Raw genomic sequence first — 15,763 nt, forward strand, 5'->3', positions numbered from 1 at the left:
GCTGACACATAAAAAGGTGAGCTGAGAAGATAGATGTACACTAAAATGCAAAGGGACGGGAGACAGTGAAGGAGACGGCAAAGATGAGATTAAAGACCCGTGGCGTTGCAGACACATGGTGAGGACGAGAGGGGGGCAAGAAAGGACGAGAGATAACGAGGCCTTACATGATGCATTCAAATTATATTTGGGACACTTTTGGATTATATTTGGGACAATTTTGGAATGGCGTGGCTGTGACATTTATGTTAAAAAAAGAACATATTGGGTTGAACCGAACTAGCCGCAGTCATGGCCGCAACACGTTTAGGTCTAGCGCGCTGCATCGACAGGCTGCCAGGGAAACACGATGAAACAAAGTTTGGGACATTATCACCAAAAAAAATATCACTGTTTATGGGGCTATTTTTACACTTACAAAAATTTAACTCACCACACAGCAACTCAACACTCAAAGGTTATACCTCATTTTACAAGTTTAAAATGAACCAAAAAAAAGATTTCCCATAAAAAGCATAGACAATTCTAGATGGTACTCCACCAGAGGGAGCCAGGGGACCTTGATCCCAAAGCACGGAGGTAGGCTGACGTCATTGCAGCGCCCCAATTAATGTTTTGCTCAGACACAATACCTCATTTTACAATTTTAAAATGAAAAAAAGAGATTTCCCATAGAAAGCATAGATAATTCTGGATGGTACTCCACCAGAGGGAGCCAGGGGACCTTGAGCCCAAAGCACGTAGGTAGGCTGACGTCATTGCAGCGCCCCAATTAATGTTTTGCTCAGAATGCCTTACTTTAAAAATGTTATTGGCAAAAGTGTCAAAGCGCTTTGAGTTCCTTGGAGGAGGAAAAGCATTACACAAGTGAAAGACCATTTACCAAGTCATATTAAACCTATATTGGTACATTATTACACACCTAAAAGGTACACCTTTTAGGTGTTAAGTTATTGTGTGATGAATTTGGTGCTAGGAAAGTGTTCTCTGTTAAGTTGCTCATTCATTCATTTTCTACCGCTTGTCCTCACAAGGGTCGGGGGTGCTGGAGCCTATCCCAGCTGTCTTCGGACTGGTCGCCAGCCAATCACCGGATTATATACTAATAAAACTGAGCACCAGAATTTACGGTAGAAAAGCCGAACTCACAACAAATTTTACAAAATTACATTTATTGCAGGGCTCGAGTGGTTAGCGTGCAGACCTCACAGCTAGGAGACGAGGGTTCAATTCCACCCTCGGCCATCTGGAGTTTGCATGTTCTCCCCTTGCATGCATGGGTTTTCTCCGGGTACTCCGGTTTCCTCCCACATTCCAAAAACATGCTAGGTTAATTGGCGACTCCAAATTGTCCATAGGTATGAATGTGAGTGTGAATGGTTGTTTGTCTATATGTGCCCTGTGATTGGCTGGCGACCAGTTCAGGATGTACCCCGCCTCTCTCGCCCGAAGACAGCTGGGATAGGCTCCAGCACCCCCGTGACCCTTGTGAGGATAAGCGTTATTAAATTAATGATTGAAGGAATGAATATATCTCGGGCTGCATGGCGGACAAGTGGTTAGTGACTCACAGCTAGGAGACGCGAGTTCAATTCCACCCTCGGCCATCTCTGTGTGGAGTTTGCATGTTCTCCCTGTGCATGTGTGGGTTTTCTCCGGATACTCCAGTTTCCTCCCACATTCCAAAAACATGCTAGGTTAATTGGTGACTCCAAATTATATGAATGTGAGTGTGAATGGTTGTTTGTCTATATGTGCCCTGTGATTGGCTGGCCACCAGTTTAGGGTGTGAGGATAAGCGGTAGAAAATGAAGGAAGGGAGGGAGGGAAGGAAGGAAGGAAGGAAGGAAGGAAGGAAGGAAGGAAGGAAGGAAGGAAGGAAGGAAGGAAGGAAGGAAGGAAGGAAGGAAGGAAGGAAGGAAGGAAGGAAGGAAGGAAGGAAGGAAGGAAGGAAGGAAGGAAGGAAGGAAGGAAGGAAGGAAGGAAGGAAGGAAGGAAGGAAGGAAGGAAGGAAGGAAGGAAGGAAGGAAGGAAGGAAGGAAGGAAGGAAGGAAGGAAGGAAGGAAGGAAGGAAGGAAGGAAGGAAGGAAGGAAGGAACGAACGAACGAACGAACGAACGAACGAACGAACGAACGAACGAACGAACGAACGAACGAACGAACGAACGAACGAACGAACGAACGAACTTCATGTCAAAAAATCCCAACTATACCTTTAACCACTTCCACACTCTCAATCGCTAGGTTGCATCATCAACATTCTAACGACAGAGCAATAGAATTAAAATCTATCGTAGGCCAAATTGATTGTTTATATCGTTTATATCACCCAGTCCTACTAAGCTAATGAAGTGCGGTTACACAAACAATACACAGAAGAGTAAACACACACGCCAGAAAAGCAAAGTGAGATAAATCTAGCAGGGCATCTCCAGCTGGAGCCATGCCATCGCTTCTCCAGTCACTCGTCTCGCATCGGCCCGCTTGCCGTTTTTATGTTCTTCTAACAAGAATGAATGGGCTCCGGCAGGAACAAATACCGTGTATTGCGTGGCCCTGTGTGTGTTTGTAGGAGGAGTGCATGGTGTGCGCAGTCGTATGACAGATGGCGGGACCCCCTCGCTAAGAAGAGGAGCGGAGCGAGGGACTGATGTGTTTCAAGCCCAAATGTGACAGCGGAATCTGTTCAAAGTACTCAGAGAGGCCCCCGCTGCTGTCACTCGTAACGCGATGAGCAAATGTTTACAGCCAATCACACAGCATGACAACATTCACACACAAGCTTTGTGCCGCCTCGCTCTCTGTAGTTTGATAATCATCCATTTGCATCATTGACACTGCTGCTACTTTTGGCTTTAATGACGCATAAGCAAACGTGTGTGTAGAGCGTTGTGTTTGCTTGTTGGAGCGCTTGTTTGCATCGAGTCATGTCGACGCTTGTTGCCTCCTCTGGTCCCTTTTGGCCTTTTTCAGTGTCACGTTGTGCACTCTTGTCTTTATTCGGTTACAGTAGAACGTCAAATGTCAAACACAATTACTGCTTGACTCCTAAAGGGAGAAAAGATGTCAACTGATCTGCAACATTTTAGTGCAGGTATGAACTTTCACCATTGTCGAAAAATTTCTTATTATTACCTTTCATACACGTGAAAATATGGGGTGTAATATGTAAAAAAAAAAATCATAAAAAAATATCGTCTTTCACACATTGTTTGCACATTTGAAATTTTTTTTAATGAGAAATGTAAATAAAAAAGCTAAAATTAAATTTAAATATATATAAATATATATTATATATAATAGTATAAATCCTAAATATTAAATCTATGTACTGTATAAATGTTAAAAATAAATCTTAAATTGTTATCTAAATGATTCATTTAAATCTACATAATATATCTGGGGCTGCACGGTGGTTAAGTGGTTAGCGCCTCACAGCTAGAAGACCCAAGTTCAATTCCACCTCAACCATCTCTGTGTGGAGTTTGGGTTTTCTCCGGGTACTCCGGTTTCCTCCCACATTCCAAAAACATGCTAGGTTAATTACCGACTCCAAAATGTCCATAGGTATGAATGTGAGTGTGAATGGTTGTTTGTCTATATGTGCCCTGTGATTGGCTGGCCACCAGTCCAGGGTGTACCCCGCCTCTCGCCCGAAGACAGCTGGGATAGGCTCCAGCACCCCCGCGACACTCGTGAGGATAAGCGGTATAAAATTAATTTATGAACAACTTAACAGAGAACACTTTCCTAGCACCAAATTCATCACACAATAACTTAACACCTAAAAGGTGTACCTGACAAATATGTAATAATGTACCAATATAGGTTTAATATAAATTGGTAAATGGTCTTTCACTTGTGTAGTGATGAATGAATGAATATATCTCGGGCTGCATGGTAGAGCCTCACAGCTAGGAGACCCGAGTTCAATTCCAACCTCTGCCATCTCTGTGTGGAGTTTGCATGTTCTCCCCGTGCATGTGTGGGTTTTCTCCGGGTACCACGGTTTCCTCCCACATTCCAAAAACATGCTAGGTTAATTAGCGACTCCAAATTGTCCATAGGTATGAATGTGAGTGTGAATGGTTGTTTGTCTATATGTGCCCTGTGATTGGCTGGCCACCAGTCCAGGGTGTACCCCGCCTCTCGCCCGAAGACAGCTGGGATAGGCTCCAGCACCCCCGCGACACTCGTGAGGATAAGCGGTATGAAATTAATTTATGAACAACTTAACAGAGAACACTTTCCTAGCACCAAATTCATCACACAATAACTTAACACCTAAAAGGTGTACCTGACAAATATGTAATAATGTACCAATATAGGTTTAATATAAATTGGTAAATGGTCTTTCATTTGTGTAGTGATGAATGAATGAATATATCTAAGGCTGCATGGTAGAGCCTCACAGCTAGGAGACCCGAGTTCAATTCCAACCTCTGCCATCTCTGTGTGGAGTTTGCATGTTCTCCCCGTGCATGTGTGGGTTTTCTCCGGGTACCACGGTTTCCTCCCACATTCCAAAAACATGCTAGGTTAATTAGCGACTCCAAATTGTCCATAGGTATGAATGTGAGTGTGAATGGTTGTTTGTCTATATGTGCCCTGTGATTGGCTGGCCACCAGTCCAGGGTGTACCCCGCCTCTCGCCCGAAGACAGCTGGGATAGGCTCCAGCACCCCCACGACACTCGTGAGGATAAATGAATGAATTACCAACTTAATAGAGAACACTTTCCTAGCACCAAATTCATCACACAATAACTTAACACCTAAAAGGTGTACCTAACAAATATGTAATAATGTACCAATATAGGTTTAATATGAATTGGTAAATGGTCTTTCACTTGTGTAGTGATGAGTTCAATTCCACCCACGGCCATCTCTGTGTGGAGTTTGCATGTTCTCCCCGTGCATGCGTGGGTTTTTTTCCGGGTACTCCGGTTTCCTCCCACATTCCAAAAATATGCTAGGTTAATTCACCCGAAGACAGCTGGGATAGGCTCCAGCACACCCCGCGACCCTCGTGAGGATAAGCGGTAAAAAACAAATGAATTAATGTTAGCGTGATGTTTTCTACAGCATCGGTTGTCACAACACCAGGTCAATTTCATGCCCTGTTGCTTGTCCTTCAATGTGTCCTTGACTTTTGAGACATATTTTTACCCAACAGTGTGTTGAAATTGTGATTATTTTACGACACATCACTTCCTGTGGCTTGTATGTGCACAATCAAAGCAAAAACTAGCAAGACTGTGTATTTGTTTAGATTTAACATTGTGGAAACAATGCCATCTTTAAATAAATGCTAATGTTGTTAAATCCCCCTAAACATTCCCATCTCTTTGTTAAAGTGCAGCACGTATAACAAAAGATACGCGGGGGTGCGTGTGTGTGTGTGTGTGTGGTGAGCCCCGAGTGCTTAAAGTGTGCAAAAATGCATTTAAAGTGTTGCCAAATGAACATTATGATGTACAGTGTGTTGTTTGTTATGGCACTGTCTGGGAGACTTTAAGCAAAATGTCAGTTATGTAATTTTTTATCAAAAGGCAACCGTGCGATGACGCCGGCCTATTTTAGGGTTGTGTCTTTCAAAAAATAAGACCTCAAACTCTGCATTTAACAAGCAAACTAGTGGTGAGTCACAGCCACCCTTCACATCATTGTTTGTTATTTAGTGCAAATATATAAAAGTGTGCGGGTGTTACTGTATGCGGCATTCAAAGACACTTTTTGCATGCCTTGAACCAGATGCGAACCCTTGCATTTACCGCCAAAGAGGAACGTGGTGATGTATAGCAGACAGTGAGCAAGCCATGTGGAAAGCAGGTATTGAACGGGGAGTAAGAGCTCCTAACTGCTATTGAGCTGCTGCTGATGACCCCCCCCCCCCGGGCTGAACAAGGCCACTGTTTTCACTGTTTTGACTGATGTGTGCAGACGACATCCGTGATAAACATCAATAGGAAGAAAGCGACGGAGACACGGGTGACGGTGGCAACAGCTTTAATAAATATTTACATATTTACATAAGCCGGTACCAGTGGGAATCTATTATGCTCATTTTCAACCCTTTGTATTGAGTTGTGTACTCCTTTAGAGCAGCTACACACAATAACACGCTTTCTAGATCTTCCAGAATCTGCACCTATTCCAGCTGTATTTCCTTAGATTTCCAAAACAATTTGTTTTAATGTATTCCACCCACGACCCGCCTTCGGGCATGCCCACTCCGCTGTGATTGGTCACACTCGCAAGCGCTCTCAAGGACTTGTGAGTTACTGCCGAGCTCCACTTTCTAATTTTGCCGCTATAGGAATGATAATACATGAATAGACCATCTGGAGGTTGAGTTGTTAGCGCGCAGACCTCACAGCTAGGAGACCAGGGTTCAATTCCACCCTCAGCCATCTCTGTGCAGTGTTTGCATGTTCTCCCCGTGCATGCGTGGGTTTTCTCCGGGTACTCCGGTTTCCTCCCACATTCCAAAAACATGCTAGGTTAATTAGCGACTCCAGTAATTGACCTTACTTGACTTGCATTGGCAGGCGAGTGGCTAGCACGCAGGCCTCACAGCTAGGAGACACGAGTTCAATTCCAAACTCGGCCATCACTGTGTGGAGTTTGCATGTTCTCCCCGTGCATTGCATGGTTTCCTCCCACATTCCAAAAACATGCTAGGTTAATTAGCGACTCCAAATTGTCCATAGGTATGAATGTGAGTGTGAATGGTTGTTTGTCTATATGTGCCCTGTAATTGGCTGGCGACCAGTCCAGGGTGTACTCCGCCTCTCGCCCGAAGACAGCTGGTATAGGCCCCAGCATTTATACGATGTGATGACACAACTTCACAATATAATTTTTTTAAACTGTAAAAATGGCCACATGGTAGAATAAGTGCATTTTATAAGAACTTAGCATGCATCTTTCCCATGTGTTAAAGCGCTCTAAGTATGAGTAATAAAATGTGAAGTCAGAAATGTCACAGTGTGTCACAACATAATGTTGGAATGGAATGGAAGCAACGTAGAGGAAAGGATCTTTAATGAAGCACGAGCAGGCACAGGCACTTACAGGCATGTAAGAGACAAAAAGGCACCGTGGAAAAACATAAAATGGATAAAAAGTGAGTGGGGTGGAGAGAGTGGGGGGTGTAGCAGGGTCGCGGAGCGTTTCAGTGACAGCAGGAATGAATGAAACAGAACAATGAACCAGCAATGTTCCAACAACTATGCCGGGTTTAAGAACGCCACTGATTGGAAATTGCCGCCAGCTGCTGCACATTGCAACGCCGACGTCAAGCGGCTGCAAATTGCGTAGGGCAGGAACTCCAAAATAAAATTGCAGAACCGGAGTCCGAATATGACAAAAAAACTTGACAATCTTTTTGTATTTGTTTCACACAATAGAGTCTGAATGATTTGTTTAATTATTATTTCGTACATTAACTCATTCAATTTCAGGCATTTTTGCATTCAAAGTCTCCTCAAAACTACAAGACTCCGTGTCTTTTTACTTCCTGGTTGCTGTGCAGCGTTTATGTCTAAGGGAAAGTTGCACACCGAGTTGTTATAAAATGCACTTCTGCACCAAATGTTCTTTCCTTTATTGTAGAGTTGCATCATTACCTCTTTTTGCCTCTAGCGCCAAAACACGTGAAATTTCAATAAATGAGAGTGAGTGGTCGGGTTGAAAAAAAAAATTATATATATATATACCGTACTTTCCAGACTATAAGTCACACCTTTTTTCATAGGTTGGCTGTTCCTGCAACTTATACTCCAGAGCGACTTATAAATGAAAAAAACTGTTTATGTTACATAAACACTGGACATCTTTTCTGTTCATGTTTATTTTTGTGTAGCTGAATAAGCATTGTGTTAGCATATCTTACATCTATCAGACTGTTTTCTATTCTTTTATTAATGTTAGAACTTGCCTTCCAAGAGGACGTAATGTCTGTTTTGGTCAAGCAGTTTGGAAAATAAATTACCCGCAAAAAAATGCGACTTATACTCCAGTGCGACTTATGTATGTTTTTTTTTTCTACCTAATTATGCATTTTTGGTATTGTGCGACTTATACTCCGAAGCGACTTATAGTCCAGAAAACTCGGTAAATACATTTTTGGTAACGAATGAGTTAAGCCAGCAGGCGTGGGAATCTAAAAGCCGGTAAATTGGACCATGACAACGGCAAATGGAAACTTTAAAGATATCCAAAGTTTGGAGTGTCTAGCACCGTTTGTCAACATCTGTAAACAAGGTTTAAAAAAAATAATAATTAAAACATTCCATCTTTGTCTCTCAACACAGAATCGTTCAAGAGACTAGTCGGACAGAGCCTTTGGATGTTTTGTTTCGTTATTACAAGCTTATAATTATTATTTTAACAAGTGACTGTTTGCCTGACCTCTAATTGACTGTCAGGCAAACGGAACCAAAAAAAGAAAAAAATGTTGATTGCAAATATTGTGCTGAATCATCCCCTCTGGCACAACCAAAACAACAGATGTTATTACGTTTTCCCATTATTTTCATATTGTCTAAAACCCATTTGTCATTTTGTAAAATAAATAACAAAAAAAATTGCTTCTGGTGGAAAGTATGACAGTGGAATGACTTATTGTTATCGGAGTTGATGAGGACAATGTGGTAACAAAAAAAATTAAAACAAAGTCGCAGCTTCATTAACTCTCCATTGGCTGTGGACAATGAGGAAAACAAAAACATAATTTAACAAATCAAGCGGAAGCTTTGGACTTTTAGTATTGCTTGATACTAGCGACGAGTGTCACATCTCCTCTGGAGTGTGTCGACGACTTGTGATTTAAAAAAAAACAAGGCCTCCATCCCACCATTTTAGTCGCGTAACACTGCATACTTGTGGACAAAGTGTGGACAATTTCAACGTAACACAAAAAAAGCCATGGAACTTCTCATGTGATACACTTTGATGACAAGTTTTGATGATTAGAGATGGGTAAAAACGGTTATTTCAGTGAATCGGATCATTCCGGTTCATTCTGTAAAAAGATCCGTTCGTTTCTGTCATTTCGGTCAATTGGTCGTTAGTCTGTGATCTCCCCCTGTGCATAAACCCGATCAGCCGTGTTCGAGTCGATTCGTTCACTCATGTTCACGTTCGTTCCGACTCAACAGCGCAACAACACGTGATGACTAGTGGTGTGTCTGTCATGAACGAACGGGTTAAAAGCACTAGTTCTTTTTTGTGAACGGAATGAACAATGTCACCGACAGTGTCGGTCAATTTCTCGGTATCGGTCTTTCAGTCAGCTAACGCCACACACCCACTGACGATAGAATAAGAGATAGTCCCGTCTTGCGAAAGCAACGGTGAACTGACTCTCCAGCCAATCAAAAAAAAAAAGCATTTGCAACTGAACGGACTGAACGGGTATTTTAGGGGCGGTGACCTCGATCATTCCGTTCACGAAAAATAACTCATTCTTTTGGCCTTGATTCTTCATTAAGGCTGTAGGGGCCTATAAGATCTGTTTTGCCCCCCCCCCCAAAAAAAAAAAAAAAAATTGGGGGGTATTTTAGCTTGGGTGACTTTTCAACTCATTAAATTTATACGATTTTGACAGATCTTTCAAGGCAGACATACTATTGTGTTCTATGACTATATAAACATGGAATCTACCAAAAGAAAGACTAGACTCCGGTCTTTCATCAGAAAAAAAAAGTTCATTTCTACCTTTTTCGGTTCTTTAGTAATCAGACGTAGAACATAGGGAAGTTTCAGGAAAATATCGGTTCCTGACTAAAATAGGGAGATATCAAGCTTTTTGTGAAAACATAGAATATGTTGACTTGTCATGACAGCTTGAATATCTAAATCAGTGGTCTCAAACTCGCGGCTTGCAGGCCAAATGCGGCACATGGGACGCAAGTTTGAGGCCCCCGCCTTGATTTGAAAGTTTAATGTTAGTGCGGTTTGATATGGATGCTGTATGGTATCATGTACCCAGAAAAAAATATTAAGTTTGATTAATGTTCATGTTAAAGGTTAAATAACTGTTAATAGTTAACTTCCCTATCTGTGTGGAAGTGGTAAGTTTTTGGTTATTTAAGTTTAAAGGAAATAACTTGAAGGCTACCGTTGAGATCGCTAGCACTCTAGTTTGCGAGTTAGCATGTGTCTCAAGACCCTGCAGTTGCGCAATATGTTGTAAATAAAAAGAGTATAAATGTGACTACCTCCCTGGATGCTGAGGTTGAATTATTTCATTCGGTTGGATGTAAGCCCATCAGCCTCTTTGATACTTAGTACACCTCATCCTGCATCCGAGACACTGTGATCCAATTTAGGCCTGCTGGCATCTGCTCATACAAAACAGGACAGTATTTTATATTTTATTTTATATTTCATAAGGAATGATACCATAATTGTAAAAAAAAATGCATGATTATAAATAAGTATCCGCATGAGTGCTTGTGATGCTGATGACTATATGATGGCTGCATGATGCAATTCTTTCTCTCCCCGGGTACCTCTGTCAAGTTTCCAAATACGCCCCCGATGTCTGCATAATGCGTTTTACTTGTTGTCTGACTTTAATTGCAGATAAGCTTTTAGAGGATGACATAAAAACGCTACTTTGTGTCACCAAACATTAACCCAGTTAAGAGTGTGCAGCTCACAGGACCAAAAGTGTCCAAAATAATCCACTAGACAGAAATTCTTAAGGGATGAATACTAAAATATTCCCGTTGGAGTAAGGGGTAGTCAAAGTGTGGCTCGGGGGGTCCAAAAAATAAAATAAATTATTAGTGAGCTAGCTTCATATATAACACAAAGCTGTGGCTGTTTTGTTCCGATAGCATAACACAAGGGGGTTGGCAACCTTTCGATTCAAAAATTAGTCATTTGTAACTCATTCATTCATTCATTTTCTACCGCTTTTTTACGAGGGTCGCGGGGGTGCTGGAGCCTATCCCAGCTGTCTTCGAGCGAGAGGCAGGGTACACCCTGGACTGGTCGCCTGCCAATCACAGGGCACATATAGACAAACAACCATTCACACTCACATTCATACCTATGGACAATTTGGAGTCGCCAATTAACCTAGCATGTTTTTGGAATGTGGGAGGAAACCATGCAATGCACGGGGAGAACGTGCAAACTCCACACAGAGATGACCGAGGATTTTTTTCTACAGCTTAAGGGTCGTGGGACGGGGGTGCCGGAGCCTATCCTAGCTGTCTTCGGGCACCCTAGACTGGTGGCCAGCCAATCACAGGGCACATATAGACAAACAACCATTCACACTCACATTCATACCTATGGACAATTTGGAGTTGCTAATTAACCTAGCATGTTTTTGGAATGTGGGAGGAAACCGGAGTACCCTCGGCACGGGGGAGAACATGCCGAGGGTGGACTCGAACCCTGGTCCTTCTAGCTGTGAGGTCTGCACGCTAACCACTCGACCACCGTGCTGCCCTCATTTGTGACCGTTTCCACTAAATTAAAACCTATTTGCAACATACCAAATCTCACTTAATTTATTTTACCCGAAACTGTACAGCTTGTAGAATCTCATTCTTTATCATTATTATTTTTTCTGCAACATTTTATTACACAATAAGATGAATACTGTAGAAATAAAGTAGTAATACCACGTTCCCGTTTACACACTCCATTGCTTTTGGCTTATTTGGTTCTATTTAAGCTGCTTCCCCTGCGTGCCGAAGTGCCACCCAGCTCGCTACATGCATTATTTGACTTAATCAATGTTGTCATCCCTGCCTAGACTGCATAGTACAAGGGGTGAGGGAGGGGTAAAGATGCTCATGGACCAGGGCAGAACCAGGAACAGTGTGTCAAGTCAAACTAATCCAGGGCCTAAACTTGAGTTTAGTTCAACAACTTTATATGACTTTGTAACATTTTAATCACACAAAGTTTTTAGTAAGTTTAGTAAGTAAGTTTTAGTAAGTTTTTAATTTTGTTTAATTTTTTTTATTGTTTTTAATTTTTTTTATTGTTTTTAATTTTTTTTTGTTTTTTTATTTTTTTTCAAATTTTTAAAAAAAAATTTGTTTTTTAAATTCTTTTTAATTTTTTTTTTTCATTTTTAAATTTATTTTAAATTTTTAATTTTTATTTATTTATTTATTTATTTATTTTAAAAAAAGTATTTTTTTGTCACGTACCGAAGTACAAGGGGATAAGGAAGTGAGCCCTGAAAGAAGTTTGGGATGTCCCAAAACGCTGGGTTTCAGAAGGCGTGGTAAAGCTGTCCCTTTGTGATGTCACAGAAGGGTGGACGTCCTTATATGGTTCATAGTCATAAACATGATTATAGTTTAATAAATACTCGTCAACACGGGCTGTTTCAAAATTGTTACATAATCATATCATCGGGATAAATGAAGGGAAATTAGAGAAATACAAAACAATATGAGCCCACATGGTTATGGTTCGTGTCTAGAAGACAACACCGAAGTTTTCCTTAAGTGCCATTAAAGCTGCCAAGCAAAAATATGTCACACTCCTTTTCTCGCCTGCTTCAAGGTTGTGAGTTTTTTTTTCCTCTCGGGAGCTAAAATGTGTCATTCCGGGGCATACGAGGAATCATTTCCAGCGTGTTTTGCACAAGCCGACAAGAGGAGCCATCATTACGGCGGCAGCCATGCTCTAATTGCTGTTTGCTAAACAACATTTTTCCAATTTACTCTAATTGGAGCGGCGCCGGATTGAATTAACTTGCAGACTAATGTTCATGTTCATGGTAATGCTTTGATTTTATTTCAACATACATGCTTTTTACTTCGACGTACATCACAATTCCACATGTCCAAAAGTAATAATAAGAAGCAGCGCTTAGTGCACCCCCCCTCACCCCCTTCTCCTTCACATCAATTGCTAATACATGTGTTCATTTCCTATTCAACATGTGCTCTTTGCCAGTTCTGAAATAATAATTTCACTTCAGGATGACTCCGTTTCTGAGTGATTAGCCGCCGTCAGTCAACGGCTGGGAGAGATGGAAACACAAGAGAATAACGTAGCCATGCCAACATGCCGAGTGAAACTATGGGACATCTTCACTAAGGGACTCAATGTTCCAATATGAACAAACAGTACAAGATTATGGTGCTTGAAAAGGCACTGAAAACCACAGTAGACAAACAACCATTCACACTCACATTCATACCTATGGACAATTTGGAGTTGCTAATTAAACTAGCATGTTTTTGGAATGTGGGAGGAAACCGGAGTACCCGGAGAAAACCCCGCGCATGCACTGGGGAGAAAATGCAAACTCCACACAGAGATGGTGGAATCAAACCCGGGTCTCCTAGCTGTGTGGTCTGCGTGTTAACCACTAAATCACCCACCATGCAGGCCATGTCGGAGATCATTTATCACAAATTCATTATTTTTGTCCATCCATCCGTCCGCTTATCCGCTTGTCACTTATGCTCACTTGGGTGGTGAGTATGCTGGAGCCTATCCCAGCTGACTTTCTGGGGCGAAAATCAGGGTACACCTAATTTTTTTTAGAAATGTATAAATACGCCAGTAACTATCATAAATAAATGACCTATTAATGGTAATGGTAATGGTTTAATTTCATTTGAACATGCATCAGATTACAATTGAATGCATCCCATAATCAGTTCCAGTTCCACATGTCCGAAAGGAGTAGGAAGAAGCAAAGCTTATTAAATCCTACCCCTCCAACTGGTACTTTTACAATCAGTAACTGTTACATTTGTTCACTTCCTGCTTTCATAATATTGTTTTAATTTTTTTTTTTTTATTTTTAATTTTTATTTATTTTCTTTTAATTTATTTTTAATTTTTATTTATTTTCTTTTAATTTATTTTATTTAAAAAAAAATATTTAAAAAAATGTATTTTATTTTTGTCATGTACCGAAGTACGAGGTGATAAGGAAGTGAGCCCTGAAAGAAGTTTGGGATGGTCCAAAACGCTGGGTTTCAGAAGGCGTGGTAAAACTCTCCCTTTGTGATGTCACAGAAGGGTGGACGTCCTTATATGGTTCATAGTCGGGAAGCATGTGTCTAGCATTTATTCCAAATTCAACATGATTATAGTTTAATAAATCGTTTACTGTGAATATCCTGTGCTTTTTTACTCACTTGCAATGACTTTTTGAATCACCCAATTAATCAATTTAATCAATTCGATATGAGCGATTGTTATCGTTTCAAAATTGTTACATAATCATATCATCGGCATAAATGAAGGGAAATTAGAGAAATACAAAACAATGTGAGCCCACATGGTTATGGTTCCAAGACGTGCAACCACCTAATAAACCATATTTCCGATGTCTGTTCATAAATTGCATACAGTGTTTATATTGTGCATACACTGTACTGTGTATGCAATATTGACAGTAACAAATAACTTCAAAGAACCGGTCGATTAAATAAGCAACTAAATGATTTGTCACCTCTTTCTTCTCTCCAGCTTGCGAGCTGATGAACCGCGGCATCCTGGCCCTGGTCAGCTCCATCGGCTGCATGTCGGCCGGCAGCCTCCAGACTCTGGCCGACGCCATGCACATCCCCCACCTCTTCATTCAGCGCTCCACAGCGGGCACACCTCGCTCGGCCTGCCCGCCCACCAGCCGCAGCCACGGGGCCGACGACTACACGCTGATGGTGCGCCCGCCCGTTTATCTCAACGAGGTCATCATGCAGGTGGTGTCCGAGTACAGCTGGCAAAAGTTTGTGCTTTTCTACGACTCGCATTTTGGTAAGTAACTTTGTAGTACCAGTAGTATCTTTGGATATTAGTGAGCTACTTAGCTATATACTTAAATCAGGAAACCTGTCCTATTTCCTCATGGTGTCATGTGCGTGCCGTGCAGAATTAGCTATAGATAAGTTTTGCAGGATTTATAGCAGGGGTCTCAAACACGCGGCTCGCGGGCCAAATGTGGCCCGCAGGACACTACTTGAAAGTTTAATGTTAGTGCGGCCCGCGCAAGTTTGATATGGATGCTGTATGGTATCATGTACCCAGAAAAAATTATTACGTTTGATCAATGTTCATGTTAAAGGTTAAATAACTGTTAATAGTTATCCTCCCTATCCGTGTGGAAGTGGTAAGTTTTTGGCTATTTAAGTTTAAAGGAAATAACTTGAAGGCTACCGTTTAGGTCGCTAGCTCTCTAGTTTGCGAGTTAGCATGTGTCTCAAGACCCTGCAGTTGCGCAATATGTTGTAAATAAAAAAAGTATTATTGTGACTATAGTCGTGTTTTATTTTTTGTGTAGCTGAATAACCATTGGGGCTGCACAGCATTGACGATATAACTTATTGTAACGCAATGTTTTTGACCTTAGTTGACTTGCATTGGCGGTCGAGTGGTTAGCACGAAGGCCTCACAGTTTGGAGACACGAGTTCAATTCCACCCTCGGCCATCTCTGTGTGGAGTTTGCATGTTCTCCCCGTGCATGCGTGGGTTTTCTCCGGGTACTCCGGTTTCCTCCCACATTCCAAAAACATGCTAGGTTAATTAGCGACTCCAAATTGTCCATAGGTATGAATGTGAGTGTGAATGGTTGTTTGTCTATATGTGCGCTGTGATTGGCTGGCCACCAGTCCACCGATGCAACTGTGAAGAATCGTGAAGAAGCATCGCTATTTAGCAAGCGAGAAGGGTGTCATCATTAGGCGCAGTGTGGCTAGAAAATACACGTCGTCAACGCTGTTTTACAATATCACCCCTCCATTTTCCTTCATCTGCATCC

At 41.6% G+C, this 15,763-nt stretch overlaps 1 protein-coding gene across 6 annotated transcripts in view; it reads left to right on the forward strand.

Moving 5' to 3' along the window:
• grid2 (glutamate receptor, ionotropic, delta 2) overlaps nt 1-15,763 on the forward strand; it is a 528,950-nt gene that overhangs the window by 288,227 nt on the left and 224,960 nt on the right. For all 6 annotated transcript variants that reach the window (XR_009129664.1, XR_009129665.1, XM_058071482.1 and 3 more), the window contains exon 3: nt 14,475-14,762. Coding sequence is in view for 4 of the 6 variants with exons in the window: in XM_058071482.1 (XP_057927465.1) it covers nt 14,475-14,762 (288 nt within the window). In the remaining 2 variants the exon portion in view is untranslated. The remainder of the gene's footprint in view (nt 1-14,474; nt 14,763-15,763) is intronic.

This window comes from Doryrhamphus excisus, chromosome 4 (assembly GCF_030265055.1).
Source record: "Doryrhamphus excisus isolate RoL2022-K1 chromosome 4, RoL_Dexc_1.0, whole genome shotgun sequence".
Lineage (NCBI taxonomy): Eukaryota > Metazoa > Chordata > Actinopteri > Syngnathiformes > Syngnathidae > Doryrhamphus > Doryrhamphus excisus.